The sequence below is a fragment of the Schistocerca piceifrons genome, chromosome 6 (genome assembly GCF_021461385.2).
Source record: "Schistocerca piceifrons isolate TAMUIC-IGC-003096 chromosome 6, iqSchPice1.1, whole genome shotgun sequence".
NCBI lineage: Eukaryota > Metazoa > Arthropoda > Insecta > Orthoptera > Acrididae > Schistocerca > Schistocerca piceifrons.
The window spans coordinates 365683006-365706322 of NC_060143.1; the positions used below are offsets into that span (position 1 = coordinate 365683006).

Below are 23317 nucleotides of genomic sequence, written 5' to 3' on the forward strand. Positions count from 1 at the left end.
TTACTCCATAATGTTCCAACTTCTGCAGTAATATTTTGTGGTCAACACAGTCAAAAGCCTTCGTTAAATCAAAGAAAACACCTAACGTTCTCAACCTTTTATTTAATCCGTCCAAAACCTCACAGAGAAAAGAGAATATAGCATTTTCAGTTGTTAAGCCATTTCTAAAACCAAACTGTACATTTGACAGCAAATTATGTGAATTTAAATGCTGCAGTAACCTTGTATATACAAGCCTCTCGATAACTTTAGCAAACACCGATGGCATAGAAATAGGTCTATAATTGTCAACATTATCCCTGTCTCCCTTTTTATAAAGTGGCTTCACTACCGAGTACTTTAATCGGTCAGGAAACCGACCACTGCTAAAGGAAAAGTTACAGATATGGCTAAGTACTGAGCTAATATACGTGGAACAATACTTCAGTATTCTGCTAGATACCCCGTCATATCCATGAGAGTTCTTGGTCTTTAGTGATTTAATTATTAACTCAATCTCCCTCTTGTCAGTATCATGGAGGAGCATTTCAGGTAACAGTCTCGGAACACTTTTTTCTAAGAGCGCTATATGATTCCCTGTTGGGACTAGGTTTCTATTTAGTTCACCTGCTATATTCAGAAAGTGATTATTAAGTACTGTACATATATGCGACTTATCAGCAACACGGACATCCCCACTACGCACTGATTCTATATCCTCGACCTGTCTCTGCAGACCAGCCACTTCCTTTACGACTGACCATATGGTTTTAATTTTATCCTGAGACTTAGCTATTCTATCTGCATACCACATACTTTTTGCCTTCCTAATAACTTTTTTAAGCACCTTACAATACTGTTTGTAATGGGCTGCTGCATTTAGATTTTGACTGTTTCTAACGTTTTGATATAATTGCCACTTTGTTCTACAAGATATTCTTATCCCTTTAGTCAGCCACCCAGGCTGCCTGTTTGTGCTAGTACCCTGTTTTAAACGTTCTAACGGAAAGCAACTTTCAAAGAGCACGAGAAAAGTCTTGAGGAAAGCATTATATTTATCGTCTACTGTATCAGCACTATAAACATCTTGCCAATCTTGTTCCTTGATAAGGTTTACAAAAGTCTGTACAGCAACTGGATCAGCTTCCCTAAAAAGTTGGTAACTATATTTAACATGTGTTGAAGCACAAAAATCTTTTAGACTTAAAATTTGTGCATCATGATCTGAAAGGCCATTCACCTTTTTGCTAACAGAATGCCCTTCTAATAATGACGAATGAACAAAAATATTGTCTATGGTTGTTCTACTGTTCCCTTGCACTCTCGTTGGAAAGAATACGGTTTGCATAAGATTATATGAATTAAGGAGGTCTACCAGCATCCTTTTCCTTGCACAATCACTTATACAATTAATATTGAAGTCACCACATATAACTAACTTTTTGTATTTCCTATAAAGTGAACCAAGAACCTCCTCTAGCTTTAGCAAAAATGTTGTGAAATCGGAGTCTGGGGATCTATAAATAACAACAGTAAGAAGTTTAGCTCCACTAAATTTAACCACACCTGCACAACATTCAAACACCTTTTCAGTGCAGTACTTTGAAACATCAATTGACTCAAATGGGATACCGTTTCTCACATACATGGCTACTCCCCCACACCGCAAAGAGCTCCTAGAAAAGCTGCCAGCCAACCTGTATCCTGGTAAAGGAAGCCTCTGAATTATCTCCTTATTTAAGAAGTGTTCAGATATACCAATAATTTCAGAGTCAACATCTATAAGCAGTTCACTAACTTTATCTCGAATACCTTGTATATTTTGATGAAATATACTAATTCCCTCATTAATCGGATACCCAAGCTTTGTAGAAAGTGGTTTCTTTGTTAGAGAGACTTCCCTTAAGCAGGAATACCTATCAGCTGACTTCAATCTAAAAAAGGTACAGCTCTAACACCCACAACTACCGGAATTTTCCCATGAGTGATCCCACCACCCCCACCTATGCTGTCACCTATAAGTTTTGCCAACCTCCCCTTCCCATACCTGTTGAGGTGCAGGCCATGTCTAGTGAAACCCGTCCTACTGATAGACTCCACCGACACCACTGAAATGTGACTCATGCCTTCTGTCATCAGCGCACCCCCAAGTCTCATGTTATTACGCCTGACGGCTATATTAAGATGAGGCCGATCGTGACGCTGAAACAGTTCCACGAAATGCACATTCGTGTTGCCAGTCTGAGTGGCTATCTTTTCCAGGTCACCATCTATGTCATACTTCCCATCCCTATCAATACTATTACCAGCCCCACCCACAATCACTACCTGATCCTCTTTAGTAAAATCCCTACATAACCCCCCTATGTTAAAAGTCACCTGAGCCAACCCTGCATTAGGCTTCACAATGCTGGTGACCTGGTACTCACTCCCCAAAACTTCCTGCAACTGCTGGCCTACACCTCTACCATGAGAACTACCTAACAGCAGAACCTTCTTCTTTCTCTTAGACTTTGCAACTGTCCTAGCCACCGTAACTGCTGAGGTCTGCTGCATACTTCCTACATCTACAGCTACTAGAGGTGGTATGCCATTGCCTTCCTCTGACCTTTGAACTGACTTACCTAAGTAGTTAAATGGGACCTAAAATTTAACGTGGATTCCGAACCACAGTGCAACTCACCATTTTCCACATTTACGAAAATACTAAGCTGAAAGGGGAACACAGTGCTGATTTTCTTGCACAAAAGTGCACACTAAGAAATTTAGCTATTACTGTTATCATCATCTAAGTTGACTCCTCGCTTAAAAAAATGTATGCTCTGCTATTTGTCGTCAGCTGCTCTAACCTAGGATCTGCTGTAGGACGTAAGGCAGTAGGTTAGGTATTTTGTTGTTATCCTAGGGTGAATGAAAGTCTGACACAAGCTGAAACACCAGAAGTCTTAAGTTTACTAATCTATTTGCTAAATATGCCCATGTAGTTCTTGTATCAATCTTGTTAGATACTATGTTTCACTATACCTATCACTCGTGCCAATAAGGCCAATGTATGGCACCTACCATAAGCGCTAAGATCCTCATTTCGTTTTACTTTCAGCTTTTTTAAGAAGATTATACAGTTCGTAATTTATTCACTTTAATAATAGATTTAATTAACTGTGTGCAATATTTTAGCGATATAGTTTATTTACGCAATATTTTTTTCAATTATGCTTCTTTTTAATCAGACTGACTAACAAAATTTGCTCATTCTGCGTAGAAAAAATTGCAGAAATATAGTTTTACGGGGTGGAGAGAGAGGGGTGCAACTTTGGCAGTTGTGTCAGAGGTGCAAGATAGCCTTGGCAGGGCTGTGTTCGTAAGTGAGGTATCACATCGCTAACTCACAATGTACAAGACACCAAGCAATTTGAAATGCAGATTTCTCCCTAATATCTCAATTATCCTTACATCACAAAATACAACTTACAGAATTATCACACACATAGTTAGAATGCGTTTCCACAGGGAATTTCTATGACATAATCTGTGTTAAGTCGTTACAGAATTTTTTATGCAATCATGTAAAATGTTGCTGGTTGCGTCATATGTATATCTACCACCACTAAGAAAGCTTAAAAAGTAGCTGCAGATACCACAGACAAACATACACTATCCGACCAAAGTATCTGGACACCCCTAAGTAATGCGAGATTGACCACTAGATGTCACGACATGGGGATCCGCCTGTATAAAAGAAGGCGGGAGCGGGGGACACCGACGAGCTCCCCCACTGACGCACAAACAAACCTCCAACGTTACCTTACACCGTGCATCCGATATATGACCTATCGGACACAAAAACGTTGATAAACCTAACTGTTGCAGGTTGCTGACGCTGAACGAGAGCTCTACACCGGCACCCAGCGGCAGCCTCCGAGCAACACCACCGCACAACGTCAAAGGTATAGACATGCAAGATACCCACTACTAACAAAGCCTACCCTTGCATGACCTATCGCAGGCAGCAAGACATACGCTACTGCTCTTACCGCCCGATCTAACTATCGCAGAGGTTTTTTTTCCCTTGGCTCTTGCCTTGACATTTTTTTTCCTCTGCCCTTCAAACCGCAACCCTTCGTTCGACTTCGACCCAATCTGTCTCCAGATGAGCGCGTATTAATGGTTAACCTTAACCAGACGTACGCAAACATCGCAGTACCCACATCCTGCGACACCTCACATTAGTGAAAACTAACCCTTATGCAGAGATGGTAGTAGACCTACTGAGTTGGCCATCATGCCTGTGTGGGCGTGGAGGGGCTCCACCTCTATTAAAAAATTTAAAAAAAAGAGAGTATTGTGCTGTCGGTAGAGAAGCAGTAACAGCAGAATGGATCGATAAGGAGAGCTCAGTGACTTCGAACGCGGACTAGTCGTTCGGTGTCACCTGAGAAACAGATCCATCAGGAACATTTCAGCCTTTCAGACGCTGTCCAAGTCCACTGTTGGTAAGTGAATGTGAAGCGGAAACGCCAAGAAACAACTGCAGTTAAAGCGAGACAAAGTAGACCTTATGCACTGATGGACAGAGACCGCCGAGTATCGTGGCGAGTGTTTGTAAAAAGTTGCTTGAAATCAGCAGAAGGAATCAGTCGTGAATTCCAAATTGCTGCCTGCAGTCCAGCAAGCACAATGACTGAGCGTAGGAAGTTAAAAAGAATGGGGGACTGTGGTCGAACATTTCCTCATAAGCCACGTATTTCTGCTGTCAATGCTATGTGATACTGAAGGTCGTGTAATGAGAGACGCCATTGGACAGTGGATGACTGGAAACGAGTGATTTGGAATGACTTATCACACTATACCGTGTCGCATCTCGGGGTTCTCTCTGTGCTTTTATACACTACTGGCCATTAAAATTGCTACACCAAGAAGAAATGCAGACGATAAACGGGTATTCATTGGACAAATATATTATACTAGAACTGATATGTGATTACATTTTCACGCAATTTGGGTGCATAGATCCTGAGAAATCAGTACCCAGAACAACCACCTCTCGCCGTAATAACGCCCTTGATACGCCTGGGCATTGAGTCAAACAGAGATTGGATGGCGTGTACAGGTACAGCTGCCCATGCAGCTTCAACACAATACCACAGTTTATCGAGAGTCGTGACTGGCGTATTGCGACGAGCCAGTTGCTGGGCCACCATTGACCAGACGTTTTAAATTGGTGAGATATCTGGAGAATGTGCCGCCCACGGCAGCAGTCGAACATTTTCTGTATCCAGAAAGGCCCATACAGGACCTGCAACATGCGGTCGTGCATTATCCTGCGGTGGGAAATGTAGGGTTTCGCAGGGATCGAATGAAGGGTAAAGCCACGGGTCGTAACACATCTGAAATGTAACGTCCACTGTTCACACAAAGTGCCGTCAATGCGAACAGTAGGTGACTGAGACGTGTAACCAAAGGCACCCCATACCATCACGCCGAGTGATACGCCAGTATGGCGACGACGAGTACATGCTTCCAATGTGCGTTCACCGCGATGTCGCCAAACACGGATGCGACCATCATGGTGCTGCAAACAGAACCTGGATTCATCCAAAAAAATGACGTTTTGCCATTCGTGCACCCAGGTTCGTCGTTGAGTACATCATCGCAGGAGCTCCTGTCTGTGATGCAGCGTCAAGGGTAACCGCAGCCGTGGTCTCCGAGCTGATAGTCCATGCTGCTGCAAACGTCGTCCAACTGTTAGTGCAGATGGTTGTTGTCTTGCAAACGTCCCCATCTGTTGACTAAGGGATCGAGACGCGGCTGCACGATCCGTTACAACCATGCGGATAAGATGCCTGTCATCTCGACTGCTAGTGATACGAGGCCGTTGGGATCCAGCACGGCGTTCCGTATTACCTTCCTGAACCCACCGATTCCGTGATACGAGGCCGTTGGGATCCAGCACGGCGTTCAGTATTACCCTCCTGAACCCACCGATTCCATATTCTGCTAACAGTCATTGGATCTCGACCAACGCTAGCAGCAATGTCGCTATACGATAAACCGCAATCACGATAGGCTACAATCCGACCTTTATCAAAGTCGGAAACGTCATGGTACGCATTTCTCCTCCTTACACGAGGCATTGCAACGTTTCACCAGGCAACGCCGGTCAACTGCTGTTTGTGTATGAGAAATCGGTTGGAAACTTTCCTCATGTCAGCACGTTGTAGGTGTTGTCACTGGCGCCAACCTTGTGTGAATGCTCTGAAAAGCTAATCATTTGCATATCACAGCATATTCTTCCTGTCGGTTAAATTTCGCGTCTGTAGCACGTCATCTTCGTGGTGCAGCAATTTTAATAGCTAGTAGTGTAGTTTACTTCTTAAGTTAATCATACTGGGATCGATAGGATGTGTGCGTGCTGTGTGCGGACGAGGAGAAGCTGACCGCCGTTCACGAACAGCTTAAGGCACTTTTGACTACAATCAGTCGTCTTCAGGATGCTGCTTCAGAGCTTATCAGTGGCACAGAACCTGGCGTGACGCGTGGGGCACCTCAGGTGCCGTTTGTTTCTCTCAAGGGCTTTGCTGCCGCGACACCTTCCAATGTACCCAGTGCAGGATAACACGTCGCTCGAAGTGGAGGGTCAATGTGGAAGCCGGCCATCTGGTCTTGTGCCTTCACCCTGTGAATGGACAAGTGGCTGCTCCTTCAGAAGGGTCCGAGCAGACACACGAGGAGAGGGGTTTGCCATTTATCGGGAGCTCCATTATTGTACGGGATATGCGGGGGCCCTTAGAGAAATAGCGTCCAGGGCTGAAAACAAATCCACTGTGCACCTCGGTATGTCGTCGTCATCTGGGATGTGGAAGAGGCACTGCCTGTGGCTATCGAGCGTGCAGGGTTCAGTCACCTCCAAATTGCAGCTCACATCGGCACCAATGACATTATGAGGCCATCCTCTCTTCAGACAGGTGGCTGGCGGAGGTGGTGAAGAATGCTGGCTTTGCATGTGGGATGCAAGCAGAGCTCAAAATTCGCAGCACTGTTCCTGGAATTGATCAGGGTTCTTTGGTTTGGAACCGAGTGGAGGGTCCCAGCCAGAGGCTTAATTGATTCTGTAATAGTCTTATCTGCAGATCCCTGGACTTACATTATTTGGTGCAGAACTGTAGAACTCCCATTGATAGGTCAGGGGTGCACTACACATAAGAAGGAGCTACTTGGGTAGCAGAGCATTTGGGGAGTGCACCTGAGGTTTTTTTTAGCCTAGGCGGTAGTTTGAGGTACTCTGATGAGCTCCCACTAGTCGACATGCTGGTAGAGAAATCAGACCGCGTTCAGAGTAAATACACCTCGACTGTCAAACTTTTATCAGTAAGTTGTCGACGCATTCGTAACAAAGTTCCCAAATTTTCTGTCCTTCGGGAACTTGGTTGTGCTAAAATTATTGTCGGGCCCGAGAGCTGGCTGAAACCCTACATAGATAGCCCTGAGATATTCAGCGAATCATGGAACGTCTGCCGAAAAGACTCATTAGGCTCCATAGGAGGGGGAGTGTTCATTGCAGCCGACAAAAATATTGCCTTTATTGCGGTCGAATTTTCGTGTGACTGTGAAGTTATCTGGATGCGTATAACAGAACTAGGCGAAATCAAGTTCATTGTTGGATATTTTTACCGGCCATCCGATTCCGCCGTGACAGTTTTACAGCGCTGAAATACCCAGATCATTCAATATTAGTTGGAGGCGACTTTAACCTACCGAGTATGGCGCGTCTATGGATTCACTGCAAGGAGTACGGACAGGTAGTCTTGTGGGGCATTTTGAACACTTTTTCCGAAAACTAAATTCAGCAGCTTGTTCCGGAGCCCATACGAAATGTGAAATATTTAAGACTTTTGAGTTACAAACAAGCCTGACCTTATCAACAGTATCAATATAGAGACAGGAGCTAGTGATCATGATGTCATCACAGAGAAGATGCTTATTGAAAAATTGTTCAAATGGCTCTGAGCTCTACGGCACGTAACATCTGAGGTCATCAGTCCCCTTCAACTCATAACTATTTGAACCTAACTAACCTAAGGACATCACACACATCCATGCCCGAGGCAGGATTCGAACCTGCGACTGTAGCGGTTGCGCGGTTCCAGACTGAAGCGCCTAGAACCGCTCGGCCACACTGGCCAGCCGATGCTTACTGAAGTTAATAAATTCAGTCAAGAAGCCCGGGAGAGTTATCTTCTAAGCAACATACTTAGCCAATGAATGGACATCATTTAGTTCCTGTATGATGGACGTAGAGGAATTATGGGCGAAGTTTAAGCGACTGTAAATCGCCCTCTGGAGAAGTATGCGCCAAGAAAGTGGATTAAGGACGAAAAGATCCAATGTGGATTAATAACAAAATTCGGAAAATGCTGACGAAGGAAATGCTGTTGCGCCATGGTTCAAAAGAGAACGCCCAAATGACGACAGGCCAAAGTCATCACGTGACCCAACAGCGAAGTGCGGAGGATGTAGTGATAGGGTCTGGAGGTATTTATCGTGCGTGGGGTATGGTCCCCTTATTCGCTTAAGAAAGCGCTAAATGCGAAAGGATATGAATACTTTATACAGCATTGTGCATTGGGCTCAATAGAGGAAGGAACAGTTGTTTGTATCAGCATGATAGTGCACCCTATCATAAAGCAGCGTGTGCGAGGCAATGTCGCAGATCGAACTTGCGTTCTGCCCCACCAAATAGTGATATCAGTGTGAAGGAAGACAGGACATGTAATGGATTTTGATATCAAAAAAAGTGTACCCATAGTCATTTCTCGTGAAATTGCGAAACTATTTCGCCATTCGCCGCTAAACTGAGATGCCGCCGTGGTGTAAGACACATTGAAGTTCTTTTCTACGAAAAACTACCCAAAAGTTTAAAGTTGAAAAGAGAAGGATATAGCACAAACGTAAAAACGTTAATTCAGAGGAACTGCTTCTGTACAGTAGAGGAATTCATGAATGGCAGCATAGAATAATCAAGTTAAATATTTCGTTGTACGCCGGTACCACAAGTTCATTTTTCAAATGTAATTTTTGTTTTTTGTTGTTATGCGTAAATTATGAAAAAATGGTTCAAATGGCTCTGAGCACTACGGGACTTAACATCTGAGGTCATCAGTCCCCTTCAACTCATAACTATTTGAACCTAACTAACCTAAGGACATCACACACATCCATGCCCAAGGCAGGATTCGAACCTGCGATCGTAGCAGCAGCGCGTTTCCGGATTGAAGCGCCTAGAACCGCTATTTTTTTTCTTTTTTCTTTTCATTTTGTTCGTTGTTGATCGTTGTGTTTGGTCGTTGCGGACGTCACATGACATCCGTTCAAGTACGTTTGTTGATCCTTCCATTCAGTTTTTTTATTACAGAGACCAACCAGCTCTCTGACCGAACCAGCTGAGCTACCGTGCCGGCAACCGCTCGGCCACAACCGCTGGCCGTAAATTATAACATTAATATAAACTGTAATTGTGGCTTGTCTCGTATCCATGTGTTAACAACACGCAACAAGATTTCTGGAATCAATAAAAATCAAATAAAAAATCGGAAAACAAGAACCCTTACAGTACTAAACTAGAATTTTAACGTAGGTTTTCTATTCTGTGTGAACTGAAGATTATATGTGATGTCTTTCAGAGCGTCTGAAATGCATTAGCTTTTACTTAGGTTCCGGTTGCAGGATTGCACCATTTTGGACGCCTTAGCACCAGTTGGCATAGCAACTGGCATGCGCTGGTTTTTCCAACACGTGACTCGTGACCTCCATACCATCAACGGAGGCCGCCTATTCGCTGTAGCGCGCTGGCGCGTCACCTTCCGCTTCAGATGGCATGAAAACTGGTATACGCTGGTTTTCTCCAGCACGTGACTCGCGTCCTCCATACCATCAACGTGACGATGACTCAGCCCTGTTGCGCCACACTGTGCAACGTCGCACTGCCGCCCACGTTTTATAAAAGACTGTTGTAGCGGTCGCCGAGCAACAGTTGTCGTCGCATCGAGAGGCCAGCAACGTGCACTTTACGGAAGGTAAGCGCTGCTTAATGTAAGCTGTATGTTATGTCAAAATCGTTCTGTCACCGTCATGTATTCACGATTTAAAGTAATGGTTCGGTGAATAACACTTTCGAAACAACTACTTTTTTTTCATGGTAATCAATATTAATTTACAGAACGGTTGAGTGCTCCGTAATCGTATAATCATAAAATCGTAGTACTAACAAGTAGGCCAGGCAACCTACGTTATTTTTTTTTTAAATTTTTGTAACTTTATCTGTTAGAACGGAATCCAAAATGTCAAAACATAAGCAGGAGCCTGCAATAATGACTCGTATTTATAAATGTTCACTTATACAAATTCTTACGCCAGGAAGGGATTTGGTACATTTCAGCAGAACTGCGGATACATTTTTTGTGACTGATTTATGTGGGGCTTTTTATGAAGAAAACCGCCTAGATCGCTAAATAAAATGTCCTTATTTGTTACGACGTTTCGGCATCTGCAGTCATCAGATATGAAAATACTTTGAACATGCGAAGCAAGGTTCATGTTATCATTAAAAATTTTAATTCTGCACTGACAGTGTTCCGCAAGTTCAGCACATTTTGATATATGATGATGGCATATGCCGGACCGTCGTAATTAAAAAAAAAAATAGCTGTCTAGAAGGTTTTAGTCGTAAAATATGCATGATGATCGCCGAAACGTGTTAATTATAAAATTATTTAACGACTAGACGATTGTATTTATAGAATATTCTTGATGATTACTGACTCATACCACAAATATGTTTCGTTAGTTAATGATTTCCATGAGAATATAACTTAGAGATTTTCTGCATCATCTTTTATCACATTCAGCTGAGGTATAACGGTGTAAGCACGCTTTAAGCTGCAGTTTGTCCCTGCTGCGGTCAAACCATTCATTACCGTACCTTATATTGTATCGTTAAGCAAAAATTTACAGAACTTGCCTATTGATTAAATGTTTTATTACCACCCGATATTGTCGTGATTCAACTATGAGACAATGTCTATGGCGTATCTGTTAGCTATGTTGTAACTAGGAATTATTCTGACAGTTCATTTTCAGACCAAAAATTCCTGGTCACACTAACTGCCTTTACATGTACGTAAAGTCAATACAGCGCGGTGGTAGAAAATACTGATAATAAAGCTGCGCAATCCTGTTTTATAAAACAGAAATTGAATTTGTTTACATTTTCTGCTAAAAAGTTCACTGAATTGTACCCCAAATATTTGGATGTACATTGTGGTTCAAATGGCTCTGAGCACTATGGGACTCAACTGCTGAGGTCATTAGTCCCCTAGAACTTAGAATTAGTTAAACCTAACTAACCTAAGGACATCACAAACATCCATGCCCGAGGCAGGATTCAAACCTGCGACCGTAGCGGTCTTGCGGTTCCAGACTGCAGCGCCTTTAACCGCACGGCCACTTCGGCCGGCTGTACATTGTGTCCTCCATCAAACTACACATTACTCATTTGTATTACTTACTGAAGTAACATGAATGGGACCCACTTCGTTTCATTTCCAGTACACGACTCTTTTTCTTGTCAATTGCAACTTTATTGTACAACAGTTGCCTGTCAATTCAATATGCAGAATGTTGGAAACGTCGTTGTTTGAGAGTTGTCACACAGTATCCAATTTGAGACTCAATTATCTTCATTGGAAACAGGAATTATTGCTCATTTATGCACTTTGATTTAAGAACCAGAAGGTGCACTCTCGGTGTCCGCAGCATTTCGGTAGCTTGCCGCTGTTAGTTCACGTGATGAGTGATTGAGAGTGAACGCGACAAATCACACGTTCCGTATGTCACGGGAACTTATTGGCAGCACTCGCCATAAAGGCGTGTCGATGTGTGGTTGCCACTAGCCAATGGGAGTACAGCTGGGATATTTTGTAGACGTTAATTGAAGCTAGAATTTTTTATCGTAACTTACCAAAACAATAGCCGCGTCAATTCTATTCGAGAAAATGGTGATTCGAAAGCTAACTGTTTTATGAAGCAACTATTGTGGAATCCATTTCTAGTTGCGGGTACCTGCCTAACGGCTTCCAGGGGCAAAATCAAATCAAATCAAACAATAATTTGATTTTCAGTATTTCACGGAATTATTGGCTGTTTTTAAATTTTTGAAATGTTATCTTAATCCAAAGACGCATAATCTTATTTTAAAAGTGTAACCCAATAAGACAAGTATTACAGAACTGTCAGTCTTGAGGGAGCGTAACTGTCGGCTCGCAAGTACCCGAACTTATACATCTACTATTTAAGAATGAGAGCACTGAGCGACTTCCAACAGTCTTTACATATAATTTCAAAACTTTATGAAACTTTTTCCCGCACACACACACACACACACACACACACAATGAAGGCAAGAACAACGCTTTCCGCATACCGTACTACATTTTCGCTTGTCATGAAGTAAGACTTCAGCATCATACATGAAGTTTTAATTTATCACATCTTTACTACCTACTATATTTGCAACACAGTTTGCAGCTGATATCCACTTGTACCATGCAAAATTATTTCATTTTACGACAGACATTTCAGGAGATACGGCATTCACACATTCAGGTGCATGAAAAACTAGCTTTTGCGTAAAGTGATGCCCGGTAAAACTCCTGTCGTGCATGACGTATTACTTTATTACTTCTTTACTACTCGCTCTATTTGTAACTAACTTTGCAGACAATATCTAAATAGTTTAGAAGATATGATGTCATAAACACCGAGATGCGGGAGAAACTCACTTCTGTTTAAAATGAAGTGCGAATTACCCACGCTATATTCATCTGGTGTTTCACAGTGAGAGCAGTTAGCAACTTCCAACAAACTTTAATTTCAAAACTTTTTCTCGTTCACATACTTAAAGTCAAACATTTAACACACTAACTCATTTGTAAAGTTATCGGACGCTTGAAGCTGTTTCGTACATGGGAGTTCGATTCTTTAAAGGATCAGGGGTTTGCTGGTAAAAAATGGTGCTGCAGAGTGGAACATGGTGGCTATGTTGGCAGTAATTAAGTTAACTTGTCATATCACAAAGTAAACTTAACTTCACAATACCGATATTCCTGTTATCCGAGAATACGGCACTAAGGAACGTGCAGCAACTCGTGTAGGAATGTGACAAGTTAGAAAGGGCTACCCTTAAGACGTTCGTAAGCTTTTAATACTATAACTGCCCTCATAACTACATCAATGTTTGATAATTGTGACAATTTTTTTTCTCAGATGTACAAACAATCGCATTTGAGCTGACCTAGGCCTCTGGCCACGACACAGTTCAGCCTGTCGCTATCATGAGTAACTGTAGTCAAGCTGCTTCACATATATATGTGAGCTGTGCTAACTAGCAACCAAAACTACCATCTAACAAGATAGCCTATGAATGTCACCACAGCCCCAACACATGCATCAAGTAAACTCTGAAGGAGACCCTCCACTGGTTACTTAAAATTAATCTACTATTGACTAAGCCAACTGATGCATTGCCAAAGTACTAACAATGTTGACCAAAGCCTCTGAGTGGCATTGTGTCAGTCAAAGTGTTTGAAAGAGAGAGAGCGTTGATCTTACTACACAGTTAATATCCATTTTTACTTCCAGTTAGCTTCATGTTTCCCTCTTCTAACACAGACAGGTGAACAAACTAGTGAGGGTTTTATGAACAGAATATCTTCTAGGCATAATTCCATTGCAGAATACTGGTATCACAACCACACACACATTGCTTATGACACTTCCCAAGATGCCTTAGTTTAGTATTGCTGTTCAGCAGTATTATCCATGCAAACCAGGTTGACACTTGGCACAGTGGCTGACGGTAGCGATCATAAATGAGAAATTTCTTTGCAGTTGCTCCTGTCAGCCACTGCACTGGGTATCATCTTGGTTCACATTTTTAATACAAATACGATACACGAAATTATGTATAATGAGGAAGCTTTGATTGCCAATGTTGAAAGTGCTGTCCAGAAGAAGTGAACCTATTGCATGAAAAGAGTGTTTTCCAGTGTAACGTAGTTGTTATTTTACAGCTATGCATTGTGCTTTAGTAACTACACAGCATGGTTTCTCCTGCTTTGGGAAATGACATTGTTACTCAGATGCTGGTCAGCTAGTAAGAAAAACTGAGGGTGGACAACACTCACGTCCAGCTGATCAGTAAGTGATTGATATAAGAATGTACCCACTCAGAAAGTTTCACTAGCTTTCAGAATACAGTTTTTTGTCTACTCATGTGTACGCGCACACATGCCCACACACACACACACACACACACACACACACACACACAGTGCCACACCTGCAGCCTGAAAGCGTTTCTGTATGGTTACGTGAGTGTACAATGCATGCAGTCAGTCTGTTGCCACTGATTTGCTGCCACTTCTCATTTTTGTTTATTGTCTTCATCCTCGAACTTCCATTACTGTGACCCATGAGATACTCTATGGTGAAGACAACCCATTACTGTATCAGAATGAGTAATTCATTTTATTTAAAATGATGTTTTGCAGCCTTAGTGGTAAGCATTGCATTCATTTGTGCCAATCATTTTGATAAGATCTCCCTTCAAATTATGATATAGCCTATGTGTCTTCTTCAGATTAACTCTATTTGAAAATAGCAAATATGCACCAGAAAGTATTTCAGTATAGGTTGTCAAATGTGAATCCAGTGAGATGGTGAGATTCACAGCAGTTTGCTGCTGTACTCTCTCCCCCCCCCCCCCCCTCCCTCCCTCAAATAGAAGTTATTGCCACCTCCACTCTTAAGGTGCCACAAATGCCAAGGATTTTCATAATGATAAGAGATACAAATATTTTAATATCATCATCATCATCTTGGACAGTTTCCAAATTTGTCCTGTAAATTACCTTTTTTATAGCTATGTGCTTGTAACATAGGACATGCCGTTGTGTTTACAAACTAGACGATATGTATATATAATAGCTTACACAGTAAAAATGTATAATAGCTTGCACAGTGTAGGATAGTTTACAACACATTCACCCGAGTTAAAAAATGCAGTTTTATGGGCAATATTATGTTATAATGTACATGAGTTGTTCTGATTCTAGTTTACTTTCTAGCACCTATCACTAATGCTAGTTTCTCTTCATGTGGTACATCAAATTTATCAGTCCAGGATGAACTTTTACTCACTCTCTGCTCATCTACTCAGCATAACAACAGAATTTCTTCTTAGAAACTTTTTTAGGGTTGCATGGATATCTTCTCAGTTTTTAGGTTTTGTAGGTCTGTTGGCAATGCCTGTATTAACCTGATATCGGAGTATTTATGCCCTTTTTCAAAAAATGTGAAGTCTGTTTCAAATGCACCACAATTGCTTTCTAATGTAGTCACAATGGTTATGAAAACATGCTATGATGGAAACATCAAAATATTGAGATCTTTGAAACAATTTCTTCAAAATTCTTTTTGTTTCTTTTTCAGTATAATTTGAATGGCATTGTTCTGTAGCTCAAATATTCTTTTCATTCCTTTGAAGGTTAGGTTCCCCAACACTGTGATTCCTCACTGTATATACGGTCAAAAAGTCAATGACAGACAATGCAGAAGAAGGCTTGATGTGCACACTGTGCTGGTTGTTTCCTTACAAAGAACATGGACCTTAGCATATTGGAAGATAATTCCATGAAATGACACGGGGAGAAAATAAAAATAAACCAACAATCTTGTCTTTAGGTTAACACACTGAGAGATGCTTCTAAAGGCATAACTGTGCTGAAATGACCTTCTTGATTAGTTTATCCATGTGTTGACTCACCATTTTAACTTGTTATCCTGCTGGACCCTAAGGAATTTTACGCCTTATGCTTCATTCAATGTATGACCATTAAGTGGTTTTGATTTGATTTATTTATTCATCCAGGTATAATCTCACAGCACTATAGCATTTCCAATCATACTACAATGAAAATAAACAGCTCAAATTATACACATATAGAGAATATATAAGTACACATTTGTGAGGGTAGGACAGGTGGTCAGATGTGGCCTCAAAGAAGTAACCATCCCAGCATTTGCCTGAAATGATATGGGAAAACCTGAATTGGGATGGTGAGACTGAGCAAACTCCATCCTTATAAATATAAGGATGCAGTCTTAATAACCACACTGTCTCATTTAGTTGGTCCCCATTGTACAGTGTCCTTTGATGTACAGATAATTTGCACCACTGAAGTTATAGTATAACATGAAGTTTTGCATTGCTTCACTGCACACACTAATGACATCCACTGGTGCTCCTGGACCAACATATTGTGATGCCACTTATTAACCCCATACTGTGCAAAAAACTGACTGGGCCTGTAAACAGGCCCGTATTTGTGTCCTCCCCTCAACCCACCTGAAAAAATAAGGCAACATCCAGAAGAACTTAGCTGCTTTTTAAACAAATGTATTTTGGTAACCTTTTTCATCTCATTGGGCAGTTTAACATACTGATAACATTATTTTTGTCAGTATCTTTGTGTGTTTATTCCATGTAAACTGATTCCATGTAAACTGACAGTCAATATTTAATCATCAAAAACTTGTGTTTGTTACACAATGTGTAGATGTATCATCTATGCTCAGAGTGACAGAGCTGTTTTCTCTCTTTGTGGTGAAGTGCATAATGTCTGTTTTCTAGATTTTCAATATTGACATATTACATACTGCCCAATCGTGAACATCCTTGAGGGCTTCATTTGCTTCCTCTGATAGGAGTTCTGGTGTTTTGTCAGCGACTGTCATGTTTCTGCCACTAACAAAGAGAACTTTCTCTCCATGTCTTACACTCAAGGGCACCCATACCTGGGAGGCAAGGGTTAAGAGGGTGGTGCTCCCCTCCCCAGCTCTAGGGAAGGAATAAAATATAGTGTAGTCTAGTGTTTTTCCTTCTAGAAAATGGTTTAAAAGTCAGTATTACGCAGTCTTTTAACAGAGTCGGAACAAGAGCTCTTTATGACTACTTACAACTCTCCATTCATCTTCCAAAATATTAAAAATACTCCATACGCCATGTCTAGTCCTCCCCCCTTCCTTCCATAAACTGTTACATGGGCATCATTGTTTACACTCGAACAACATGAATATACATTAAGAACAGAACTGGTCCCAATAAACTACACTGAGGGACACCTATGTTTATGTCTTTCTCGTCTGGCAATTATTATTTTATTAAATTTATCATCAGTGGACATATGAACTATCTCTACCTTTTCCATCCTGTTTTCCAGGTAAGACTGGAACCATTCATTTGTATTCCTCTTACACCTAATGCTTCTAGTTTGTTTAGTTGTATTTCTTGGCAAGCAGCATAAAAGCCTGAACAAGTCTATGAATCTGCCTGTAACACAGTCATCCTTGTCAAGAGCTTCAAATATCATGTTAGTGAACTCGATAATGGCTGATATTGTATTCTCCCACATTGGAAACCAAACTGTGCTTTGTTAAAAAGGCTGTATTTATTCATATTAATCATTAGTCTATCATTCATGATTGTTTCAATTATTTTTGAGAATGGACACAGTAGTGAAACTGGCCTACAGTTTTCTGTGCTCTCTGCATTACCCCTCTTTAGTACTGGCACAATTAATGTGAGTTTAGGTGTTCAGAAAAAGGCCTGAAATAAAGGGCTCATTTATCATGTTTGTTAATGGGGTGTGTATGCTGTCTATGCATTCCTTCAGATCAGAAGCTGTAACCTCATCAATGCCTGCTAACTTTTTATGTTTTTAAGTGTGTCTATTATCTTCCTGCCTTTCAGCTCTGTTGCAGGAAACAACATTGTTGTGCTTGGTGTGTAACTCGTTGTGGATACTGCATGTGTTTTAGGAAGATTTTGTTTTGCAGCTTCTCAGCAATACTATAGAAATAACCATTTGCAAAATTTCCCAATTCTTGAGTATTTTCTATTATTCTACCCTCATCTTTTATTTGTATGTTATTATATGTGTTATGTGTTCCTGCTTTTCCAGTTTCATATTTTATGACGACAGATATTATTTTGCTTTTGTTTAGTAATTGAAGGATTTTATTTCATCAAGCAGTGCCCTCATGTATATTTTTTATACCTGTGACAGTACTGTGGAAGTCTCACATTTTTTAAGAGAACTGTCTTTTTAAAACCCACAGTTATCAATCTATTTTCCTTAGCTGCTGCTGTTGAAGTGTCTACTTTTGGAAATCTCTCCTCAAAAATTAATTTAAACAACCTTTAGAATTTGCATAACTTAGCATCTACATTCTTTTCCTTATGCACTTCATCCCAGGTTTGACTTTCCATTGCCCTAGAAAAAGTGTCATTTTACATTCCACAAAGATTGTTTTGTAGTCCTGCAGTTTTGTGGATTTTACCAAGCCTGTCTTTAGTTTTATTATCTGCCCATGATGACCAGAGAAGCTTCAGTCTTTTGTAAATACTTTACAATTTTCCTTGTCGAAATCTGTAAGTGATTCTAAGACTGACACTGAAGTTGTAGCAGCATTTGCCATTTGTGACACACCAAAAGTGTTCAAAATGCTTATCAATTAATTACTGATTTCACCTTCAGTATCTGTGATAATATTCAGGTCTCCACATGTTATTATGTAGTTTTACGGAGTTGAGGTCCTTTCCAGGATTTCAGTTAATTTGTTGAAGAAAGTGACCACATTGCCATTAGGTGGGCAGTATATGCACAGAGCTGTTAACTCCTTATGAATGTTTGTATCAACCATTGCCAATTCAAAATAAAATCTACACGAATTGTGATGAGATCTTCTATAAATTTCAGCTGTGTTCCACATCTGATGTAAATACATGTATGATTGCCCACCCTTTAAGTACCAACATGCACATACGTATTATGACAACATGAATATGATGTATTTCAGTGTATTTACACCAGTGCTCCATAATGCAATACCATTCTGCAGTTCAAAGTCTATAATTCAGTTTCAAGCTGCTGTACTTTATTTTTAATAGATTGCACACTTTGATGGTAGATAATTCTGAGCAAATTTCTATGGCATTTGTACATTCTAGCGTGGTACATTCAACCTTTCAAGCACATATTCAAGAACTCTCTAAACTGACTGAGATACTTTTAAGGGAAGGAAGACTGTTATCATGGTTTATCCCCAAAAATAGCCTAGTGTTCCAACCTATGACCCTACTTCTGGTGTTAATGTTCATTGGTGGTTGTTTGAACTTCAGTTAATTTGAATTGTGCGGCATAAGGCAAGAGAAGAAAGAAGGAAAGATTGGGGTTCAATGTTTTTTTTACAAATCAGACCAGCTACAGTATTCATATTGCAGTGTAGCATAAATGAGAGTTCTTTAATACTATAATACTCTGCCCATCTTCAGAAGCACATGTAAAAAGACTCAAAGACTGAAAATGTATTAGCATCAGGTTGCTGTAATTCTTGTCATCACAGCAATTCAAAAGTGGTTATAGGAACTTCATACTTCAACAGAATGTGAACTTTTGCACAGCCATGACAAATGATATGTTGACGATAACTTGAGGAAATAGGATGTAGTGTATACACATGTCAAAAGATGACAGATATACAATTTGTAGCGTTGGAATTAACATTTGTGTGGTTTCCATTTTTATCTTGCAGAATAATGCCCAGAAATACAAAATGTATAGGAGCTTCAGACTGAAGCATTGTTGGATGTATTACAAGTGTTAAGTAAACTCTGCTGCAATGTATTTCTCTGAGGCTATGCTGATTTTGTGTTTTCTCATTACCCTGCACACATAAGTATACTTTTCAATATGTGGCAGTTGGTATGCATTATTAACATTATCTTGGCCCGTCCAGTGTTTTATTGCTATGGGAATCTACTTCATATCATAAAAAGATTTTTCATTCTAAGAATTAATAATGTTGCCCAGTTTACATAGAATCAAATGATAATCATAAACCAAAGGCTATCGTAACACTTTCTATTCTGTTCACCAAATGTTCACATGACAGAAAATAAGAAGTGTGGTGGAAGTTCATTTAAATTCTTGGGCAGCAAGAAGAACTACATTGTGAATACAGTTACCTGTACTCATGCTGATATGATACCTCAGTTATCAATACAAAGTAGTGGACTCAAAAACTTCATGGGTTGCCTTTACATACATACAAAATTGAGCAGGAAGCTTTCAAGTCACACGTAAAAGGAAGTGGGACATGTAAAAGGAAGTGCAATAGTTATGAAATAACAATGGAAATATCTGACCAAAATAGTTTCATCCCATACACAATTTGTTAATTGTCATTTCTGATCCGTATGCAGCAACCACATGCTGACCTCTCTGACTTGCTACTGGAGGAATGTGACTACAAGAAAGTAGCATGCACTCTTATCAAAGTTTAACAAAATTCTAGGTTACTGTCATAGTAACCTTGAAACTCAGACTGTCAGTGAGTGACAGTGAATCAACAATAATACTAAAAGCATGTTGGTTCACTCACTGGATTGTGAAATTCTTTCATAGTCTTGTTATAGCTATTTCAATGGAATAATCACTATTACATAGTATATTACATAGTATCGGTCTACCACTTTGTGTCTGTAAGATACAAACAAATGATTCATATATTCTAGAGCGCTACCTTAGCAGAGGTATTTATGTTTCCTATCCTCCTTCAAACAAGGTTGTAAAATGATTGAGCCCATTAGAGTTTGCAGCTATGTAGAGTTACTCATTGTGTTAAATATATAAATAAATTCTAAAAACTAAATCTATAGAAACCTTCAGATCATTAGAATCTGTATTTGCCATTCTGGATTTTTCGTATGAGTGGCTTTGTCAAAGTATGCAGTGGATTCAAGTCCCATACAATATCAGTTACACATGGTACATATTGAAGACTTTCATTCCAAAGGACTTATAGCTATTATGGACAACAGTGAGTCTTGAAGAAGGCAAATCCAGTAGGTGACACATGTTAAACAGCTAGGTGCTGTCATTATGCAGAGACATTTGAAGTGGTACCTGCAGGACCGTCAATCTGCTAATTTTAATATGCATCTTATTGCTTTCTTCTGGCATTTGAATAAACATTTAGCCCCCATGGAATTACTCCATATCAGTATTCCACAATACAGATGGGAATGGAAGAAATCAAACTACAACTGGAGTAACAACTGTTTGCTGACACTTCCTTAATCTACACAATAGAAAACATAGTTTGCTGAACAGATAATTCATATACCCTTCTCAAGAGATAGAAACTGACTGTTTTGAGAAACGCATATTAACTATTATTATTCAGTAGTAAAATACTATTAACATGTTCCTCTTTTTTGTTTCAGAGGAAAATGAAGATACACTGTCCTCCACGAGCGCTGGTTCATCATGGACATAAGTCCATCTTAGGACTCCACAAATGCAAGCATGAGAAGCATGGTCACCACGGAATACACAAGCACGGACATAAACATCATGGTCACAAGCACGGACATAAACATCACGGTCACAAGCATGCCAAGCATCTAGTATGTGATGAAGACGGATTTTGGGGTCATAGATTTCATGGTCATGGACCACATCGCCATGGACCACATGGTCATGGGCCACTTGGTCATGGACCACATGGTCATGGGCCACTTGGTCATGGACCACATGGTCGTGGGCCACTTGGTCATGGACCACATGGTTGTGGACCACATGGTCATGGACCACACGGTCATGGACCACACGGTCATGGACCACACGGTCATGGACCACACGGTCATGGACCACACGGTCATGGACCACACAGTCATGGACCACATGGTCATGGGCCACTTGGCTGTGGACCACATGGTCATGGACCATTTGGCTGTGGACCACATGGCCATGGCCCACACGGCCATGGACCACACGGTTTTGGACCACACGGTCATGGACCACATGGTCATGGTCCGCATGGACATGGAAAGCATGGTCATGGTCCGCATGGACATGGAAAGCATGGTCATGGTCCACATGGACATGGAAAGCATGGTCATGGTCCCCATGGTCATGGCCCACATGGTCATGGACCTCATGGACCTGGACATCATGGCCCAGGTTCCTCTGATCAAGGATTACATGGCCATGGACACCATGGTCGCAAACAAAGAGGCCATGAAACATCTGAGGATGTTATGTGGCTTGTTGACTGCTGTGGTTGTTGTGAAAGTGAGGAGGAGACATCGCCTGTGCGTGCTATGCCAAAGCGCCCTGCCACAGTCTGAAACAGTGCAAATGCATTTTTTTAATCAAGAAGTATGTTTACTGAAAGCAACATAAGTGCCGCATAAGCATGTAGGTATGAGCTGCATAATTGAAGTACATCCGTCTCATCATTATTCAAACAAATTGTAGGTGTAGTATGAAATTATGTGAACCAGATGTTATAAAAACTGCAGCAAAGAGAAGCCTAAAGAAACTTAGCAGCAGAAATCAATTTCTTCCATGTTTAGACATTAACAGACAAAATAAATGAAGAGTTAAGAATGCATGCTATCTCTCACTGTGTGATAGACATTTACATGTTGGAGTAAACAGTGGTTTGTTGGGGATGTTGTTCTATCCTGAATCTGCATAAATATTGATGATGTGGTTTTGTTTGAGTGGAATGGATTAAGGTAAGTATTGTGGAGTGGATCTGTATTTATATGACAACAGTTTGATTCTATTTCATGATAATTAATTTTGTGGGAGAATGGATGGCAGAGAGACTGTAGATTTTGCAACATGGTCTTTTATGACTTTTGTTTAATTTATAATGACTGCTGTACAGTCAGTTTTTCTCATTTTTGTAACTTCCATAATGATTTACTTTCATCAGTTGAGAGTAATTTAAATACAGTTGCTTGCCTTTCTATTTATAAAAATTTGTTCTCATATTATTTATATTCATATGTAATCAGTGGCAAAACAAATATATGCCTCATAAAATTTTTGTAACAGTTTAGATATGTATTGAAAATAAAATAACTAAACAAAAATTGTGTGTTTATATCATTCACCCCTCTGCCTGTTTATAAGATAGATGTAGTTGATAAAGCGATGGAAAGTTTCTAGTACAACAAAAGAGATACAAAATCTTCAGTTGGAGGCAAAGGCAATAAAAAACAGAAGAAAGTGAATACAAAGAAACCATAATGTATAGGCATTCAACGTTAACACAATAAGGATATAGAGTTGTGTGATTACTGCTGCCTTGCCTTAATCATTTTAAAGCATTAGTTCAATTTCTGTTGTCATTTAAGAACCACAAT

The 23317-nt window shown here is 40.4% G+C and overlaps 1 protein-coding gene across 2 annotated transcripts; it reads left to right on the forward strand.

Moving 5' to 3' along the window:
• Window positions 1-9823: 9823 nt before the first annotated feature.
• On the forward strand, window positions 9824-23003 carry LOC124802562. 2 transcript variants are annotated; one of them, XM_047263430.1, is made up of 3 exons: window positions 9824-10052; window positions 21383-21632; window positions 21663-23003. In XM_047263430.1, the coding sequence occupies exons 2-3, from the start codon at window positions 21573-21575 to the stop codon at window positions 22341-22343; spliced, it is 741 nt and encodes a 246-aa protein (XP_047119386.1). In that variant the 5' UTR covers window positions 9824-10052; window positions 21383-21572; the 3' UTR covers window positions 22344-23003. The 2 variants fall into 2 exon arrangements, with proteins under 2 accessions (XP_047119386.1, XP_047119385.1); XM_047263429.1 differs by having other exon boundaries at window positions 9826-10052; window positions 21383-23003.
• The last annotated feature ends 314 nt before the right edge of the window (window positions 23004-23317 follow it).

Coding starts and splice junctions, on each gene's coding strand:
- LOC124802562 (XM_047263429.1), top strand. CDS start 21,573: ATGAAGACGGATTTTGGGGTCATAGATTTCATGGTCATGGACCACATC.